The following is an 18,472-nucleotide window of genomic DNA, read 5'->3' as shown; positions in this document are numbered from 1 at the left end:
TTTACCACCGGGGGGGGGGCGGGGAGGCACACGAAAATGGCCACAGTCTCTTGCGGGTGACGAGGCACTCGCTGGGCAGGCGCTGTAGGCGCGAGGTCACCGCACACACAGCTGACTGGAACGCCAGTCAGGATCCACGCCAGTGACCCTTGCTTGCCTGCACTACCAGCTGCCTCAGGGGTCAACAGGGCAGGTGTCAATCTGGTGTCAAGTCTGGAATCTCCTTCTTCACCTAGATCTGGAACATCATTATCCTATATAGTCTTCTGGTCATCTAAAATGGCCGCCAGGGACTGGACCTTATATAGCCAGTGCCCTGAGGTGCTGGCTCGTGCCAGTAGGTTCTAGAACCTTCTTTGGGCTAGGCCAATGACATGGCACTTCTGGGGTATTTGGGACCCTAACAGCCACCATACTGGGGTTCTAGAGCAGCCATTTTGTGTACCTGAGGGAAATAAAGAAATTCTTGTCAGGAATGCGCGCCAAGTAAAAGGGCGCCAAAACCTTGAAAGGTCAAGGTTCATGGAGGCTCCAAGGGGAGTCACTCACATGAGGAAAATGGATGGCCACCATTTTGAGGCCATTCATACAGGTTGCCAATCCCAGTCTATAATGTCACAGGTTCCTTGTAAATAGGTGCCAAAAACCTTGTGAACAACTGGGCGTCAAGGAACATCCAGCCCCATGAAACAGCACACAAAATGTCCTGGTAGACAAAGAAAAGCGACAAATTTTGGGAGGTACAGGGGAACAAAAGAAATCATAGTGGTGAAGCAGACTGGTCTAACACACTCCATAGAATATTGTCCCTTTCTCCAATGCAGTTCACTGGCAACAGTATGACACGAACTCCAACTTGCATGAAAAGCAGTGCTTTATTTCCCAAAATTCATAGCCAAATCCACTTGACGCATTTCGGGAACTAGTCCCTTGGTCACGAGTACCAATAGTGGATTGTGATTGGTTTAAATAAATAAACATGTGATGTTACAAATCATAAATAGTGAAAATAGGCTTCAGTTGTTATCTCAAAACATAATAAAACAAAGAAAGTGCTTCACTTTTGCGGAACAAATATATCTAATGCACTAAACGTGATTACTGTAATGCACACAGTAATTTTTTTAGTGTGTCAGACACGGGCATAAAAAAACAATATGTGGTTTGTTGTTTGGAAAATGACGATCATTCTTTACATCGGTATAACATTGTTTCTGTATCTCCGCTTGGAGACTTGCAGTAATCAGCAGAGCTGACATCGCGCTCCCACCTTACAGGGATTGTTATCTTTTGGGAAGCAGGAACTGCAGCCACTTGGTTATTGAACATTCGAGTCTTTTTTGGCAATATATGGAACTACTTTAACCAGCATGCCATGCACCCAATTGGGGCGGGACTCATAATGAAATAAAAATCACCTGTTCTTACATTGCAGTTTCCTGCTTCTTTGCCCGTGACCAAGAGCTAAGAAGAGCTCGAAATGCGTATGGCTTTTTGGGACTACGAGTGGCTGGCTGCTGCACACGCTGACGCTTGCGAGGTGGTGTGCGTCCTCCAGCTGTGTGTTGTGTTCTCTTTTGGGGCAAGTTAGTAAAGAGATAGAGTGCACGTGCACTCTATCTCTTTACTAACTTGAGAACTTACAGTCGGTGTTAATCTCCACACTGACTACTTGCACATCTGATTTGGTGTTCCATGCTCTGTTGTTTTGTTTTCTTTTTTTGACACTCTTATGTTGATTGCTATACATTTATTTGTAAGGGGTAAAAGAGTGGTCCTAATAAAACCCTTTCTCTCCTGTTGTTTCAATTGCTTTCAGTACAGACAACAGTAATGTTTAAGGAACTACCAATTTCTTGTAAATGTATTTTTTTTAACTAGCCAGACTTCTTAAGGAAGTGAGTCGTTTTATACCAAGCAGATAAATAATGTAGGTCCTTGTGGAAAAACCCTCACGTCCTGATTATGACTTTATGAGTAATGTGGAATTGTGGGTGACCTGGAATTTCGGATAACAGTTGGAATCTCTGCACAGTATTCTTGCTATTACAAGTTAAACCTCTCGGAATGGAGAATGACTGTGCTAATCTTGAATTTACTGATTGGAATCCATACATAATTCCTGATGGCGGGTAGTTTAACCCACAGATTCACAACCTGCTCTCGGCAAGTGGTAAATGCTTGCAAGACCTTTTGGGCAGGTGGCAGAAGGTTGGCTGGATGTTGCCTAGTTGGGGAGAGGGGTGCATTACATGTTTCCCTGCACCAAGAAGAAAATCGAAGGGTTCCATAAACAAGACATGGCAATCAGTTCCCAATGTAATTTTTCTGGCAGGTAAAATCGGTCAGGTGTTCACCTTCCCGGAAATATGGTCGCAGGAACACTGGGCCACTGATAATTGTAAAGAGTGGAATTCTACACGAGTTGTAATAAGTGGTTCCAAAGGTAAAAACAGCAGGCGGTGTTTTCCTTGGGTTCAACATGGAATAACCTGCATCAGGGAATGTGATTGGTTGAATTGCACATATCATGTCAAAAAGGTCTTGATACACTCCTCTTCAATAATGAACCGGTTAGCTACTGAACCTATTTCTTTTCTCCTTGCAGCAGCACTCTGGTGCCTAGCTGGTTAGTAGCACTAAAAAACTTTATATTTATGAAAGAGGAGTTGATGATTTGTGAATGGGGCAGGAGAGGGCCAGAAGTGACTAGCATTTGAAAGTGGAAGGAACATTGTCATGTGCTTTCTTTAAGTAATTTGCATCTCTAGCCTGTTGATGTATTGTTAGGTATTCAAATAATTGCCAAGGTAGTTTGGAACAGAGAATGTTTTTTCCGTATGTAGGTGTACGAAAGTAACAGAAACATTAAAGGTCACACTGGTCAAGAGGGACATACATAGTCTGGGTAACATCTTCTGAGGTCCTTATTTAAAACAGACAGCATTGCACATACCATGCATATAGATAAAGTGGGTAAGATCTTATTACAATGAAGTGTACTGTTTCTGTTTCTGCCAACGGTTTGACAAGAATCCAATTTGTCAGTTTGAGGACTACTACATAAGTGTGTTATCAGTTGGCACAATGCATTAATGTAGCCCTTTCTCCTCCTATTCACAGGTATGAGAGTACTTCCTTAATTTTTCAAAAACGTGTTGGAGAATAAACTAGACATGGCAAATAAAAAGGGATCATTTGCAAAGAAAAACACACAGTAAGTAGAAGTGTTTAATAATAACGTATTGTAAAACATTTTTTATAAAGAAAAATTGAAAAGGACAGATTGAAAATCTTTTTTAAGCACCTTTATGATTTAAAGTGGTTTATTGACTGCATGTTTTCTGGCCTCTTAAAAGTAGGCAAACATAAGGGGATGAGGACAGAACAAACTATATTGATGAAAAAGGAGGCCTACTCAAACACTAGCACAGGATGAGCAATATAACGATTAGAGTGGAACTGTCGTGCACACGCTGAAGCAGATGATTGTTGTAAAAGATAGTGCAGTAGGATGCAAAAGGGATAGTTTTCAACTAGTGTCATGTGAGATAGCCTATCCGCTATCAAAGCTCTCAGATGATGTACTAGTGCGCTTTTACTTTTTATTGGTTTTAAAGGTTGTAGAAAGAATTAATTCTGAACCAGTATAACCTCAATATACCCCCCATTCTGATATTGTTTTACCTTAGCTTTCTGAAAAAAACTTGTATAAAACAAGTTACTTTAGATTCCCATTAGCTAGTACTTAAGCCGAGCAAATAAAATGCTGTGATTTCTGGTTACTAATAGCTACATTAGTTTTACTAAGGTAGTCGAAAGCACTGTCCATGTTCTTTTAAATCGATCTCTTTGTTGATTTTCTGTATGCAAACATATCTATTGCCAATATTGTCCTGAACCTATGTAGCATTTTTTCTTTAATTAAGATATAATGCCCATTTTTTTTTACTCCTTTACCCAAACACAATTGTCCCTGGATCTGCTGCTCTGTGGCATACCATGATTTTATGAAGTTTGTAGCACGGACAGCAAGTATATGTAGGATTCTCTCCACCCACACATACCCTGAAGTTCCAGGAAACATTTATCTATTGATTATATCAATTAAACATTACAATATATTGTGTTTCTCTCTAGTGTACATATTTGTAGTTTTGTTCGGTGTCAATCCATTATATTTTCCATCTACTCCAAATTGGTTATGTTTCCTAACCCTTCAACCCACTCTACCTGGTAGCAACATTTCATCTTCCCCTGTCTCTTTAGAATGATCTTGTTGAGTGTCAAAATTGGTTGCCTAAATTATTTGCAGAAGATCACATATTTTGTAAAGAGATTTAAGTCCATTATTGCTTTCAAGTTATTTATTGGGTACCCAATATCTGATTAAAACATATCTTAGCAAATCCAATTTCAGTAACAGAAAGTGGTTTTAGCAATGATCAATTAGTTCTATCTCCATTTCCCCCCTAGAACGCATCTGCTCAAACTTAACAGTCCCCACTTCACCAGTTGCTTAAATCTCCAACGCTGTTGCCCCAGGACTATAGCAATGAAGAAAAGGTATTCAGACATTTGTTGGAAACAATCATAATCTATCTTTCCAAAACATTTTTATTGACCATACTCTCATATAGATCACCTGGTCTCCAGTCCTGTGCTGCCTAATAAAAATCCATAGTGGCATACCACCAACACTGTATACCATGCTCTCATATAGATCACTTGATCCCCTAGTTCTGTGTTGCAAATTAAATCCAAACCAACTAACACTGTATGTACCCATTCTCCTTCTGTGTTCCTTCTCGCTCACTGGCTCAAGACTAGAGATGACTCACCTGATAATATTGTAAATATGCTGCCTAGATTGGCATTTCTTTTTATCTTGAAAGATAATGATGCTTTGCTGGAGGTATCTGCTGTGTTCCGTCCCAAAATAACTCCATTACTTACTTATGTTGGGGTAATATTGCCTTCTTGGGATTTGGCCAATTCAAAGCATAAATTAGGCTTAGTAAAATGTTCATCTTCAGCACTAACATTTTTCCAGTCAGGAGATAGATGACTCAATTTAAAGAATATTTCTGCCCGCAGCTTTAGTAGTTGGCATTCAGCAATGTAGCTAGTTAGATGGACTTTGTAGGTACCCAATTGATTTTATAACCTATTTTAAAGGAGACACACCCTTCAATCTTTGTACTATTTACAAATGTAAAGAAAGGTTGAGGGCTTCTGCTTAATCCTGGTTTCTGTTAAATGCAGATGCCTTTCACAATGCTGCTGCACCCTCAATAATTCTGGTAAGAATCTTTCTAGGCCTCCCAAGAATAATAAGACGTCATCTGCAAATAGAGTAATTTGTGTACTATGCAACTGAATTGTATTCCCTCAATATCTGTGGAATCTTTCATCCTGTTTGCAACGATTTCTATAAATAGGGGGAATAATGGTGGTGGTAGTGGGCAGCCATGTCAAGTTACCCCTTTTAAGGTTGATTTCTTTCTCCCTCCCTTATTTCACAGTCCCTCTCACCTTAAGGTGTATGTAGTTCACAATCACTGATCCCAAAAGTTTGTTTCCTATGATTAATGTACAGCTTACCTTGAATGAATTTTCAAAATCAAGAGATGGCAGGATTGCTAGTTGAGTTTTTTATAACCCTTTCCCATAAGTGGACTACCAGTATAATATTGTCTTTTCTTCTTAATTTTATGTATATATTTTCCATTTTTTATTTATGCTTTCTAGGACAAAAAGACCAGGCTTCCGTAAAGGACTAGGAAAAATCAAGGAGATTTCGCCAGAAAACTTGAGCGTAAGTTATTTATTGCGAACAGCAGGTTAATTTATCCTATAAATGCAGGACATAGCTACATAAACAAAGCATAAAGGACATTTATGTTTGGGTGTTAAATGCCGAAAACAAACAATGAGATTCATGTTAGTAAGTCACGATTCAGGGACATTACACTGACTTACATAGGGAGGAGTTCGAGGAATTGTGAGGGTGTGAAAGAGAGTACATGGAATTAGGTATGGTTTCTCTCCAGTTTCAATGAGTCTTTGTAACAGTTTTGAACGTTGAGAGGCAAGAGATGGATCAAATCTTGAAAGGGAGCTGTTCCAGGGCTGATGTCTAGGTAGATGGATTGACCATAAGACTGTATAGGGAAGTTTGCGAGTGACTATGAGGATTCGATTTGTGGTTCAAAGTTTGTGAGTCGCATGTATTTGGTGACCATAAGAGATACCTACCTAGAGGATTCGTTTTCCATAGCATTCTATACAATGATTACTAATTTACATACCAATCCTATTTTTTTTTCCTGACGGCTAGCCAATTTAGTGATGGTGTTGCAAAAGTGAGTGCCTTAGAACTAATAACAGGGGAAAACCCACTAGCAGGATGTTGCAATAGTCACATTTGCTAAGGAAAAGTAATGGGCAGTGTTTTGGCAGTGTGAAAGTGGATGTAAAGTGTGAAATGTGAGGTCTTTGGCAGCCGTGGCTGTGACAGTAATGAAGGTTTAAATGTGCCTCATTAACTGGAAGTAAACACCTAGATTTCTGGGTGAAGATGCTGGGGAGAGTGAAGGCCTTGAAAAATCTACACCCCCTCTCACCATGGCTAGTCGGTTTTGATCAGGGTGAGCTATTTATAAGGCCTACTGGCCAGGACTGGTTGCAGGTGTTCTGCTCATTCAGAAAGTGAATGAGCAATAAAGATGCCTTTAAATCTGGTTATCTTGTTACATTTGCTGTGCAATATAAGGCAAGGTCCACTTATGTCTTGTTACAAATTGCTGCTTATTTTATCGTGGGGATTGGTGTTTATAAAATCCTTTAACTTTGCAGTCAGAGAACGAAAAGTAAAGTGAACTATTTGACAATTGTGCTAGCATGAAGGGCTGTAGGCTGTCCGTGTTGTTTTCTAACACACATAGGGGCCCATTAGGATGGCGGGTGGATTGCACCCGCCAGGCTGGCGGTAGCCACCGCCGGCCTGGCTGGGGCAATCCTCCCACCATCCTCTCCTAAATGCCCCCCGCCATATTAGTATGGCGGGGGGGACCGCGGCGGACGGAAGGACCGTCCGCCGCTTTTCCGCCCTGGTGGCCTTGCGGCCGGGGCGGAAAAGGTTTAATATGTTGGCCAGCCATATTAGTATGTGCCAAAACAGATGCCTTTCCGCATGCGGTCTTCACTCTGGGGGCACCCTGCGGACCGCGCAGTGCCTGCTGCTTTGTTTATGCAAATGCATTAATGCATTTTTAGCTGAGAGCACCGCCCGCCACAATGCTAAAAATGCAGGATACGCCCGCCACTGTGGCGGGCACATCCTAATACCCCCCCCCCCCCTCCCCCCCCCCCCCCAGGACCCCCTCCCTTATGGCAGGCGGTCCCAATCCCCGGTAGGATGATGATTTACAAACTATGGGGCCTATTAGGATGACGGCCACCCGTCATCCTCATAGGCCCCATCGTTTGTAAATGAACTATACAAATATTTCGAAATTTATTTCAGTAGTTAAGAAAGCACGTTTTTGTAATTTTGTTTTGTGATGAAAACAAATACTTTAATGGGATCAAAAAAAATTAAAACAATTTACTTGGTGATGTGCAAATATATATTTGCGGAAACCCAATTTCCACACATTGTTTGTACGCTTTTCTGTTTTATCAATAAAACTGCGTGTCAGAGAGAACATTTGTGGCTGTTTTAATAGATATGTGTTGTCTGTAAATGATTGTGCACTACCACAACACGCTTCAGTAATATATATATAATGAAAGTAACTTTTTAAAGGTGAACTGAGAAACATTCCTGCCCACACTGATAACAATGCTATTAGTGAACTGGCAAGTCTGGGACAATGTGTACCTTATGGGTGGGCTAGAATTTTATTATACATATAGTCTATTAAACTGAACAAAAGAGTTTTTGTACAGCGGACACACTGATTTGCCTAGGATCACACAATTTGAGACCAGTCTAAAGGTCAAGCACATTACAGTTGGGTCATGTAGATTATTTGGGTAACATTTTTATGATTGTTCAAGGCCTGAACTAAATAGGGGTGTGAAAAAAGTGTAGTCAGACAGGATAGAACTTATGATTAGAAGTCAAGTAGTTTGATCTAAAGAACAGAAGAGTCTGATGGTGTGGAGGAGCTATACGCCTTCTTCAGTGTACTGATTAGGTGTAGACGTGGATGTGAGGGTGCACATTCTGATGGTTTTAGTAGTTGGCCATTGGTGAGAATTATGATGGGGTGCTGGGACAGATGAGCTTATTGAGGATGCAATTAATATTTATGATCTTAGAGGGGGAGTAAGAGGTATCCGCTCCTACCAACCTTCACCTCTTTTACCAGTACGCTGCAATTGGGAAAGAGATAATAAAGAGACCCTTTCAGACAGAGTGGAAGACTATATTAGATTACCACAAGCAAGTATCGGGCAAAACACAACTTAATATTACACAATATATGATAAGGCAATGAACATACCTCACACCTCATAGATTACACTCCATCTTACCCAATACCACAGTGGCGTGTCCCAGATGCCTGGAGCAGGATGCCGACTTCTTGATATGCTCTGGGCCTGCCCTGTCCTACTCAACTATTGGAGCCAGGTCACAGAGACCCTAAGGGAAGTAGTGGGGGACACATCCTGGCACACGGCTGAAAGTTGACTTCTAGGTCTCTACCCACGGAGGAAGGGTCATGAATTCCAGGCCAAATTTGTGGACCTGTTTTAGCTAAGCGCACCATCACCAGGAGGTGTAAATCCGTAATACATGACCTGACCAATTATTGCTGGCCTGCCCTTCTTGCCCTCCACACCCTCTTCAACACTAGATCGAAGTCATAAACCCAAAGAGTCCCTTCTACGTCTTCCAGATGTCTGCCATCCCTTGAAATTGAACAGATAGGATCCTATGCCACTCCCTACTATTGCCTAAGCAGGTCTTTCCTTGACTCCGAGTTTACCAAATGCACCCATCAGTAAGGGGGAGGAGGGGCTTTTTCACTTAGTATTAGTCTTAGTTAGTGTGCCAACCCGGTTTAGTAAGAGAACAACTATCAGCAACCACGACTGTACAGATATGGCACCTTTAATATGCTCTCACTGGTGTACTAGAAGCGAATTTCACTAATTTCACGACTTGTTGTTACAAAATGTGGCCAATTGTGTTCACTACAATCATACATGTATGTTGCAACACTGAATTATGTATTTTGGAAAACCCAATAAAATATGCAAAAAAAAAAAAGAGAGGAGGAGTAAGAGGCAAAGTTATAGGCCGAGATGGGAGGCGGGGTGAATGATACGAAAGGTGAATAAAGAAGATTACTGAATGAGGTCTGAGAGTAAAAAGTGATCAGGTTCAGTATTTTTTGATGGGATTGTATAAATTGCCGTTCAGTGGTAAATGCCTTATTTATTTATTTATTTATTTATTTTTGATATTTCTAAAGCGCAAACAAAGGCCCGTAGGCGTCTCGGCGCTAAGTATCTGAATTATTTACCCTGGGAGGAAGGAGCGGGATCTATTGATTAAAAAGCCAGGTCTTAAGGTGCTTACGAAAAGACCATAAAGATGGACTGGCTTTGATCACGTGGGGCAAAGTATTCCACAACTTTGGAGCCGACACCAGGAATCTTCTGTCACCCCATGAAACCGTTTTAGTACGGGGAACAACAAGATCGACTGAACAAGAGGAGCGTAGTGTTCTGGACTGGCAGTAGGGAATCAAATTGCGGATGAGATGAGCCGGTCCTAGATTATGCAAAGCCTTATACACGATGCATAGAGTCTTAAACTTTATTCTAATTTTGATGGAAAGCCAATGCAGCTCTCTGATGGTATTAGAGGCAGAGTGATGTTTGGGAATCTTTCCCAAAAGCCTGGCAGCTGAATTCTGTATTATTTGCAGTTTGTTTAAGACTCCTTCTTGTGCATTGAGGAATAAAGCATTGCAATAGTCCAAAGTGGACAACACAAGGGAAGTGACCAGAGTTTTACCGGCTTTGTCTGGAAGAAAAGGGAGAATTTTTTAAATAAGTTTCAGTTTAAAAAAGGCTGAGGAGGTGATCTGGTTAGCATGTGGGTGAAACGTAAAGCGATCATCAAAAATGACAACCAGATTCCTCACCTTGCTAACCGACTCGGGAGGGGGGCCTAAGGAGGAAGGCCACCAATTGGACGACCACTCTGGAGTTAGCGGTCCATAGATGACTACTTCCGTCTTATCGGAGTTTAACTTTAAACAATTGGAGGCCATCCAGCTCCCAATTGCTACCATGCCTGATTTAAGATCGTCCGCTACTTTATAGCCATTGTTCTTGATGGCTAGGACCAACTGGGTGTCATCTGCATAGGAAGTAAGGCTCATCCCATAAGCCCGAATGACATTGGCTAAGTCCGACACATAGATGTTAAAGAGTGTCGGATTTAGGGATGAGCCTTGAGGTACTCCACATGGCAGAGACAAGGTGGACGAGTGAAAAGGTCCCATTGTGACTACCTGGGTTCTATCAGCCAAAAAGGATGCCAGAAGTTTGCTGGCAGTCCCTTGAACACCCAAGTTTTCGACACGGTCAATCAGGGTAGCATGATCGACCGTGTCGAAAGCTGCAGATAAATCAAGCAGTATCAAGACCGCTGTGCCCAATGAGTCTGATGTCATCCGCTGCTTTGATCAAAGCCGTCTCTGTCCCATGGAATTGGCGAAAGCCAAACTGGGTTTCATCAAGTAAATGATGTTGCTCTAAAAATGCGGAGAGCTATTTGTTCATAGCTTTTTCTGCTATTTTAGCCAGAACTGGTAGATTGGCCATGGGCCGGTAGCTCTTAGGTTCATCCATATCAAGATGTGGTTTCTTTAGGAGTGGTTTTATAAGGGTTTTTTTTAGATTTTCAGGGTAGATACCTGTGCTAAACATAGCATTGCATATGGAAGAAATAACCGGAAGAACCACTTCTATAACTGGCAGTAGAATTTTGAATGGACATGGATCAAGTGCTGAGCCCGATCTAATGGTGGATATTATATCCATGGCCTGAGAACCGGAAATTTCTGCAAATTGAGTAAAAATGGGTCCAGTATATATATCGGTCAATATGTTGGAGGGACTTTTGGCTTTATTGGCAAAGGCAGAATAAATATCATTAACTTTGCTAAAGAAAAAACTGGCTAATGCATCACAGAGGGATTGTGAGGGAGGTGGAGTCAGATTAGGGGAGTAGCCAGCTAACTGCTTGGCAGTCTCATACAGGGTTTTGTTTGAGTTTTTTGCTATCTCTGTTCTGTGACTAAAGAATATTTTCTTGGCTTCATCAATCATAAGTTTATATTTGGCAACCGTTTCTTTATATTTTGTTTTGGCCTCCTCTGAATAGTCTTTCCGCCAGTGCCTCTCCCTTTGCCTGCACTGTTGTTTCTGTTTTCTTAAGGCTGCAGAATACCAGGGGGCGAAGGAGTGGATCTGTTACGGGATCGTTGTTTGACCGGAACCAGCGAAGATGCCGCTGCACCCACCCACTCATAGAATTGAGTGGTGGCAATATTCGGATCAGGTGATGGAGAAGGCATGGAAGTGATTAATGAAGTTTTGAGGCTGGAGCTATCGATATCGTTCCATGCCTGAAAAGCTTGGTGGGTATTGATGGGATTACGGGAGCAGCTAAATGATGAGGGGTTAGTGACGCCATGATAACATGATGGTCTGACTAAGTGACAGGGAGAATTTGAGTGACATGTAGATTATGTGAGTTAGTGAAGATACCGTCCAGTGTATGGCCACCATCATGCGTGGGTGATTTGACCAGTAGAGGTAGACCAAAAGTGGTCATATCCCCTAGGGACATAGCAGTGTCTTTTTCCTCCAATTTATCAAAATGGAAATTAAAATCACTGAGGACAGTGAAGGAGCTGTCGAGAGTGGATGATTCCAAAATGGACCTAAGATCAGAAATAAATCCTATTCTTGATCCCGGGGGACGATGCAAAAGGATCTCTTTAAAATTATCAGAGGGGGTCAACTTGACGGAGAATTGCAGGGCTTCACAGGATGGTAGAGGGATCGTGTTGGTTCTGACAGTGAACGAGTCACGTACAATAAAGGCGATCCCACCGCCTTTCCTGCGTGGTCTATCCAGTCTGTGGATGGAAAATCCTTTAGGGACTGCAATTACTATATCTGGCTCGGACGAACTATCCATCCAAGTTTCTGTCATAAATAACATATCTAAGTTGTTGTCCTCCATCAGGTCAGATATGTCCTGGCGATGTTTCCCAAGCGAACGGACGTTTATAAGGGCAAATAAAAAGGATTTGGAGGAGTGGGACTTGGGCTTAGTCGGAGGGGAGGAGTTGAGGTAAAAGGGAATCTGTAATTGACAACAGGGACAGATTTGGGGGGAGCCCGCGTCAAGGAATAGCGGATCCAATACAATGCATGACTGATGTTTAGGGGGTCGTAAACGCCTAAGCATGTTGGGCGTATAAGGTCCAGGTGAATCTAAGCCAAACGGGCTCAAAGGACCAGGGGGACTGGCCCTCGGCCCGGGCCAGGCGCGGACAGGCGCAGACGGGCCCGCCTTTGGCGCGCCGCCGGCGCGGACGGGCAGGTCTGTTGTTTTTATCCATCGTTTGGAGTGGGAGGAGAGTGGGTGGGAGGAGGGTGGGACTAGCGATCAGCTAGACCGCCAACCTTCCCCAGTCCAAGATGGCGCCTGAAGTGAGCCTAATAGCGGTGGCGCTATGTCCAGTAGGCGGTCAGGAAGGAGCCTTGGGCGACGCTAATCTCGCGCCAAGGTGGGGGCCGATTTTAATAACTGCACATTAAAATATTTACAATTTTTAAAATATCGTTATTTTCAAATCAATAACGAGGCGCTATTGTAGAGTGACACAAGAGCGCGCAGGTAGCGCAGAGAACCCCCGGCTTCCGCCTCAAGGGTGAAGTAAAGCAAATACCTTGAGGGTAGAGACAAGCACCCTTTTGTATCCAGGGAGGGAGGGACTAGCGATCAGCTAGACCGCCAGCCTTCCCCAGTCCAAGATGGCGCCTGAAGTGAGCCTAATAGCGGCGGCGCTATGTCCAGTAGGCGGTCAGGAAGGAGCCTTGGGCGGCGCTAATCCTTCCTTTTAGGGCTTCAACTCTTGTATAGACTGATGTCGGTGAAAAAATAGATTATGGGCACCTGCTCTTCCTAGGATGGGTGCACATTTCATGTTGGGGATAGGGAGACTTGTAGCCTCTGCCACTACACACAACGTTTCTCAGATGGCAAGAATGCAGAGAGCACTACACTACCCCCTCATCACAGTTAAGCTATACAGCAATTGTGCTCCAACAGTTTAAAAGGAAGTTGGTGGCAAGGAGGACAGGGTAAGTATATGTTTGGAGATACAAAAGAATAGTGGGGAAAGGTCTCTGAAATCTTTGAGATAAATAGCAAAGTAGAAACAGACGAGAAGTGTAAGAAATGTTACAAGGAAGCTATAAATGTTATGAATGAGATTCAAAACACTTAAATACTCATGGAAACATTCATATCAAAGGGTTTTTGTTCTACCACTGAAGTGTGACAATCGAGGTCCGGGACAATCATTCTAGTACCAAGAAGGATTTCATATGTAGTGATACCCCCTAGAGAACTTCTTGGCAGATTGTTAAGACTACGTTGGACACTTTTTAGATGTTTGACCCACCCGGCACCGAGCCTAGTACCCTAGCTGTTATAGATTGCTTTATGTCCCGGTTTTTTCTCTCCACTACCGAATTTCCCTCAGGATGGAATGGACTAGAATATCACAATGCAATGCCCAGATTGGCCATGGACTCCTTGTAAGCTTTTGAGCTAAACGCAGGACCCTGGTCAGAATGTAGCGTGCCGATTGCGTATGTGCCGATAAAGACTCGCAAATCTTTTATAACAGTTTGAGCGTCAGCTGAGCGCTGAGGCCACATCCAAATGAATCTTGAGAACAAATCCACTGCGACCATGATATATTTATAGTTACCATCCCTCTGTAAGGGACCACAGTGATCTAGGTAAACGCAAGCTAATGGTTTATATGAAATTAACAGGGGCGTCTGCACAGGACGTTTCAGCGTAGAGACTTTCATCTTCTGGCAGATATCACATTCCAAAACATAGTTTCTGGTCTGTTTCCTCATGCGTGGCCACCAGTATCTCTGTTTTTAATAACGACACTGTGAAGGAAACACCTGTGTGTGCAGAGGCAAGCCCTTCTTGTGCTGTTAAGATTAGTCTTGATCTTTGTTCCATGTGTGGAATTAGTCTATCCCCCACTCCAGGGATTCGAGCAAAAGGAACATTATTCGCATCAGTTATGTATGAGTATTTGAGTTGGAAGCCTTTTGGAAGTGTTTTACCACTGTCTTTGCTTGAAGCATTGACAGCTTGCATTATTTCACTGTCTACATTCGTTTTTGAACGAGTGATTGCAGCTACGGAAGCCGTTTGCACAGCTGCCTTTGTGGCTTCATCAGCCAATGAATTCCCTGCAACGTGAACGCCATCACGCTGATGACTCCGTATATGTATCACGTGAGCCTTTTGTAGTTCTTGTCATAACTGAACTACTTGTTCCCAAAGCAATTTATGCTTGATTGTGCCACCTTTTGCATCCTTGAAACCATTTTGAATCCAGTTCTGCAAGTATTCATTGTAAGATTGAAAGCAATAATACGAATCCCACACTGAGTGTGGGGAATTTACGATCAGTATTTTCAAGCGCCATCTTGAATGCTTGTAGTTCAGCTCACTGAGCTGTACAATCTCCTAGAGATGTTTTAGTAACCATAGGTTGAAATTTACCATCGCGCCAGCTACCTTTAACGATTGCGCACGCAGCACTATAAGCTTGTTTACCCCCAATAGCGGGCTGTGCTGATCTGTCAGTATACAATATACATTCATACTTCTCTAGAGGCAGAATCTCAGTAGGCAGAGGACATTCTTGTTCGTATTGTAGAAATTCTTGTGTTTTCAAATAGGGGTCAAAAACGTATTCAACGTCTGTTGCAGCAAGAGAATTAACCCATTGTATCCATCTCGGATGTAAAGCTTTTGCATTTGGAATGCTGGCTTTAGTCACCACCTCCAAGGCAGGTACAGGAATAACGACCATTATGCGCTTACCCTGTGCGAGGGCTCTCTCTTTTGCTACTGCAGTTTGAACTGCTGTCAGAATTTTTTCTGTAGAAGTGAATTTCATTTCTGCTTGTGTGTACAAGTGAGATTTGTAAGCTATTGGTACTTTTTACCCCTCATTAAAGATTAAGTACGTGAATCCACATCTTCCTGGAATGATTCAGATCACTAAGTTGCATACGTTTACGCGTGTTTGTAAATGTGTTGTTGCTAACATGTCTTTTTGGACTGAACGCAATATTTCTGTGTGTTGTTGAGTCCAATTAACTGTTTTAAAATCAGTTTTGATTAATTCGTAGAGAGGTTTAACCCTTTCAGCGTAATTTAGAATGTACGTTCTTCCGGAATTTAGGAAACCTAGAATTGATTGTAAGTTTTTCAGCATTTTTGGAGGTGGGAGCAGCGGACATTTTTCTAAAAAGTTGGCTGCCAGGCTTTTGCCTTCACTTGATAACTTGTATCCTAGAAAAAGGACGTTGAGGTGGGCAATTCTCGATTTCCTAAAATTGAATACCCTTCTGAGGCAAAGCCTAGTATGATGGTATTCACTCTGTTCAAGTGCCTGTCCAAGTCATCGTCCGTTAGATAGATGTCATCGACATATGATAATGCCTCATCATCATAGGTTTGCAGTAACTCTGTTACTCTGGCTGAAAATAACCCTGGACTATTCTTGAATACCTGGGGGAGATGACAGAATAGATGATGTGTCCCCATAATTTAGAAAGTGGTCAAATAACTACTTTCTGGTGCAATGTTTTGACAGAAGAAACCGTTAAAAATATCTAATGTGGTTTTATATTTTTTACGCACAATGTTGTTCATTAGTGCTGCACTGTCTGCATTTTGTACTGCAAATGTTTTGCAACAAGAGTTTAAATGTCTGTAATCCAATATTAGACGATATGTATTATCTGGTTTGGAGATCGGAAACAAAGGAGTGTTCATTGGCGAAATGCATGTTTCAATCACCCCTTGATATTCAAGTTGATCTAAGATCTCCCTGACCTGTTTTTTAGCTTCTTGCTTAACTAGATACTGCCTTTGTGCAGTTGGTTGAGTTTTCAATTGGATTTTATGGTGTGGAGAATCCTCATCCCATCCTACATGTTTTTTTTGTATAATGCAGGAGCCTGGGCCACTGCCCATTTCCTGGCATATGTATATTTTTTATGAATTGGAATATGATTGGAGAAATCTGGCATGATTATGTCTTCGCCATGTGGGCACTCCCTGACAAATTCAGGTGGCAAGTCTTGTTCAGCTAGAAGAATGTTATAACCCTTAGAGAGTTTCTCCCAAAAGAGTGCTCTTATTTTTTTCTAGTTATGTCCCCCTCCATCCGGAGTGTTACTTAATATAACTTGTGTGGGACACTAACCCTGGTATCTGCAGTTTTAACTTGGATATACTCGTTCAAGTCCACTGTCTCCAGATGATCCTTCAAGATCTTGCGAGCTACGGTTACTTCTGCTGCACTGTCCAACATTGTCTGAGCCCACTCCCTGTTCTTGAGTTGTGTCCTCAAAATCCTCGACATGCCTGATTTTTAGACCTGCTACCTTCTTTTTGGTGAATTGAGTTTTCTTATTTTTTGGAACGTGTTGATAGTCTTTGGACTTCATGCGTTCTTCCTTGTGTTATGACAGTCCTCTTCTTTCGGATTTCTGTGACGAAGTCTGAAAGGTACGAGAGGAACGTGTATCAGTATCTATCCGGTTTTCTCAAATTATCCCTATTCCTGAGGTTATACCTCCTTTCAGAGGGCTCCTTTTGAGGAGACCTACCTCTTGATTGAGAACGCTTCTCTTTAGAAGTTTGTTTAGTGTTCTCCCACTTCTTTTTAGGAAGAGTAATAGTGTTTTTAATGAAGACCTTTTCAGGACTCTCACTCAGTTGGGGTTTTACTGGTTTACCACCCAAACTGTCTCTACCTAGTTCTTCATAGGATTTTTCAATTATTCTGGCCAGTTCTTGTGGTTTCTCAGTTACATCAAATTCTCTTAACTTTTGGCTGATCGCCATGGATGCTGCTTCACCTTTAATATTAGCTAATATTATTGTTGAGACCTGTTTGAAATCTTTCAGTAATTTCATACCTAGATTCAAAGCAGGCTCTGCCCCGTATTCAATTTGAATCTCCTTCAGGACGCCTGGTATTACCGCCATAGATGGAACATCATGTGTTTTTTTTGTAGATTGCAGCAAAGACTGTACCCCAAGTGTCACAGTCCTTCAGGTGTGGTGCGATCCTCATTGGTAAACAGATTGTTAGAATTCTGTGTTTCTCATGAGGGGTAGTATCAGGAAATACTGCCTCGATTTGAGTAATTTTTTGAGCTATCCAGAATGGAATTTGTTCCCGTTTTGCGGGTAATTTACCAATGACTGATTGCATAGTCTGGTGTAATTTTATTTGTGTTCCTCTGATAAGGGGTGTGTTGTGGAATCCTTATAGGAGGTTGGGCTGTTAGAGTCTGCATGACATATTGAACTAATTGTCTATATATTTTGATTAGTTGTTTTCGTTGAACTAATAATTCCTCACCTGACATTTCGTCAATGGCAGGATGTGCTGTGTAGCTGGATTATACTGGTCATGTTGCCACTGGTCTACTTAGTGGACCGAGCCTAGTAATGTGATTTATATGTTGTAAGGCGCCTTTAAACCAGAGCGCATGCTCTTGGTATGTTAGTGGAATTTCAACATCCTCGAAAGGAATGAAATCCGTTGGAGGTTCTACTTCTTTGTAGAAGTGAAACACTTGTGTTACTGGATTTGCTTCAGGGAAGATAATCCATGAATAGAATACCTCTGTCTGATGATATTCATGTGCCTCTATAACAAATACTACCCTACCACCTCTTGATGATAGGCCATTTTTTATACGTTTTATAGTGATGGCTTTCCTTAAATTTTCTGGGATGAATATAGCTTCATCGTCGGTTTCATTAAAGCCTGTTACGTCAAACGCAGGTACAGCGTTATTGCCTGTAGCTCCATTTGAGTTGTTGTCCTCGTTTTCAGTCATTTTGTTGGCTAAAAGTTTGCAGGGCAAGTTTCAAGGAAACAAAGATAAGGTCCACAATATTTTGGAACACTGAATCTTTCAATGTTGAACAAACCAAAAAGTAATACATAGGATTTTCGTCCTACTCAGCTATGGCGGATATTTTATCCTTTTACCCACTCCAGACGTCTATTGGAATATTTTACGGGAAAAAGGGGTCTCTTAGAAAAGCACAACTGAGAATCTAACGTTAAATTAGTGC

The 18,472-nt window shown here is 42.0% G+C and overlaps 1 protein-coding gene across 2 annotated transcripts in view; it reads left to right on the top strand.

Moving 5' to 3' along the window:
- CENPU (centromere protein U) overlaps positions 1-18,472 on the top strand; it is a 740,965-nt gene that overhangs the window by 68,487 nt on the left and 654,006 nt on the right. For both annotated transcript variants that reach the window (XM_086962486.1, XM_086962485.1), the window contains exons 2-3: positions 3,124-3,217; positions 5,752-5,818. In XM_086962486.1, the coding sequence (XP_086818612.1) occupies positions 3,177-3,217; positions 5,752-5,818 (108 nt within the window). In that variant the 5' untranslated portion in view covers positions 3,124-3,176. The remainder of the gene's footprint in view (positions 1-3,123; positions 3,218-5,751; positions 5,819-18,472) is intronic.

This window comes from Lissotriton vulgaris, chromosome 3_1, assembly GCF_964263255.1.
Source record: "Lissotriton vulgaris chromosome 3_1, aLisVul1.2, whole genome shotgun sequence".
Taxonomy (NCBI): domain Eukaryota; kingdom Metazoa; phylum Chordata; class Amphibia; order Caudata; family Salamandridae; genus Lissotriton; species Lissotriton vulgaris.
This window is presented reverse-complemented; position numbering and strand designations above follow the sequence as displayed.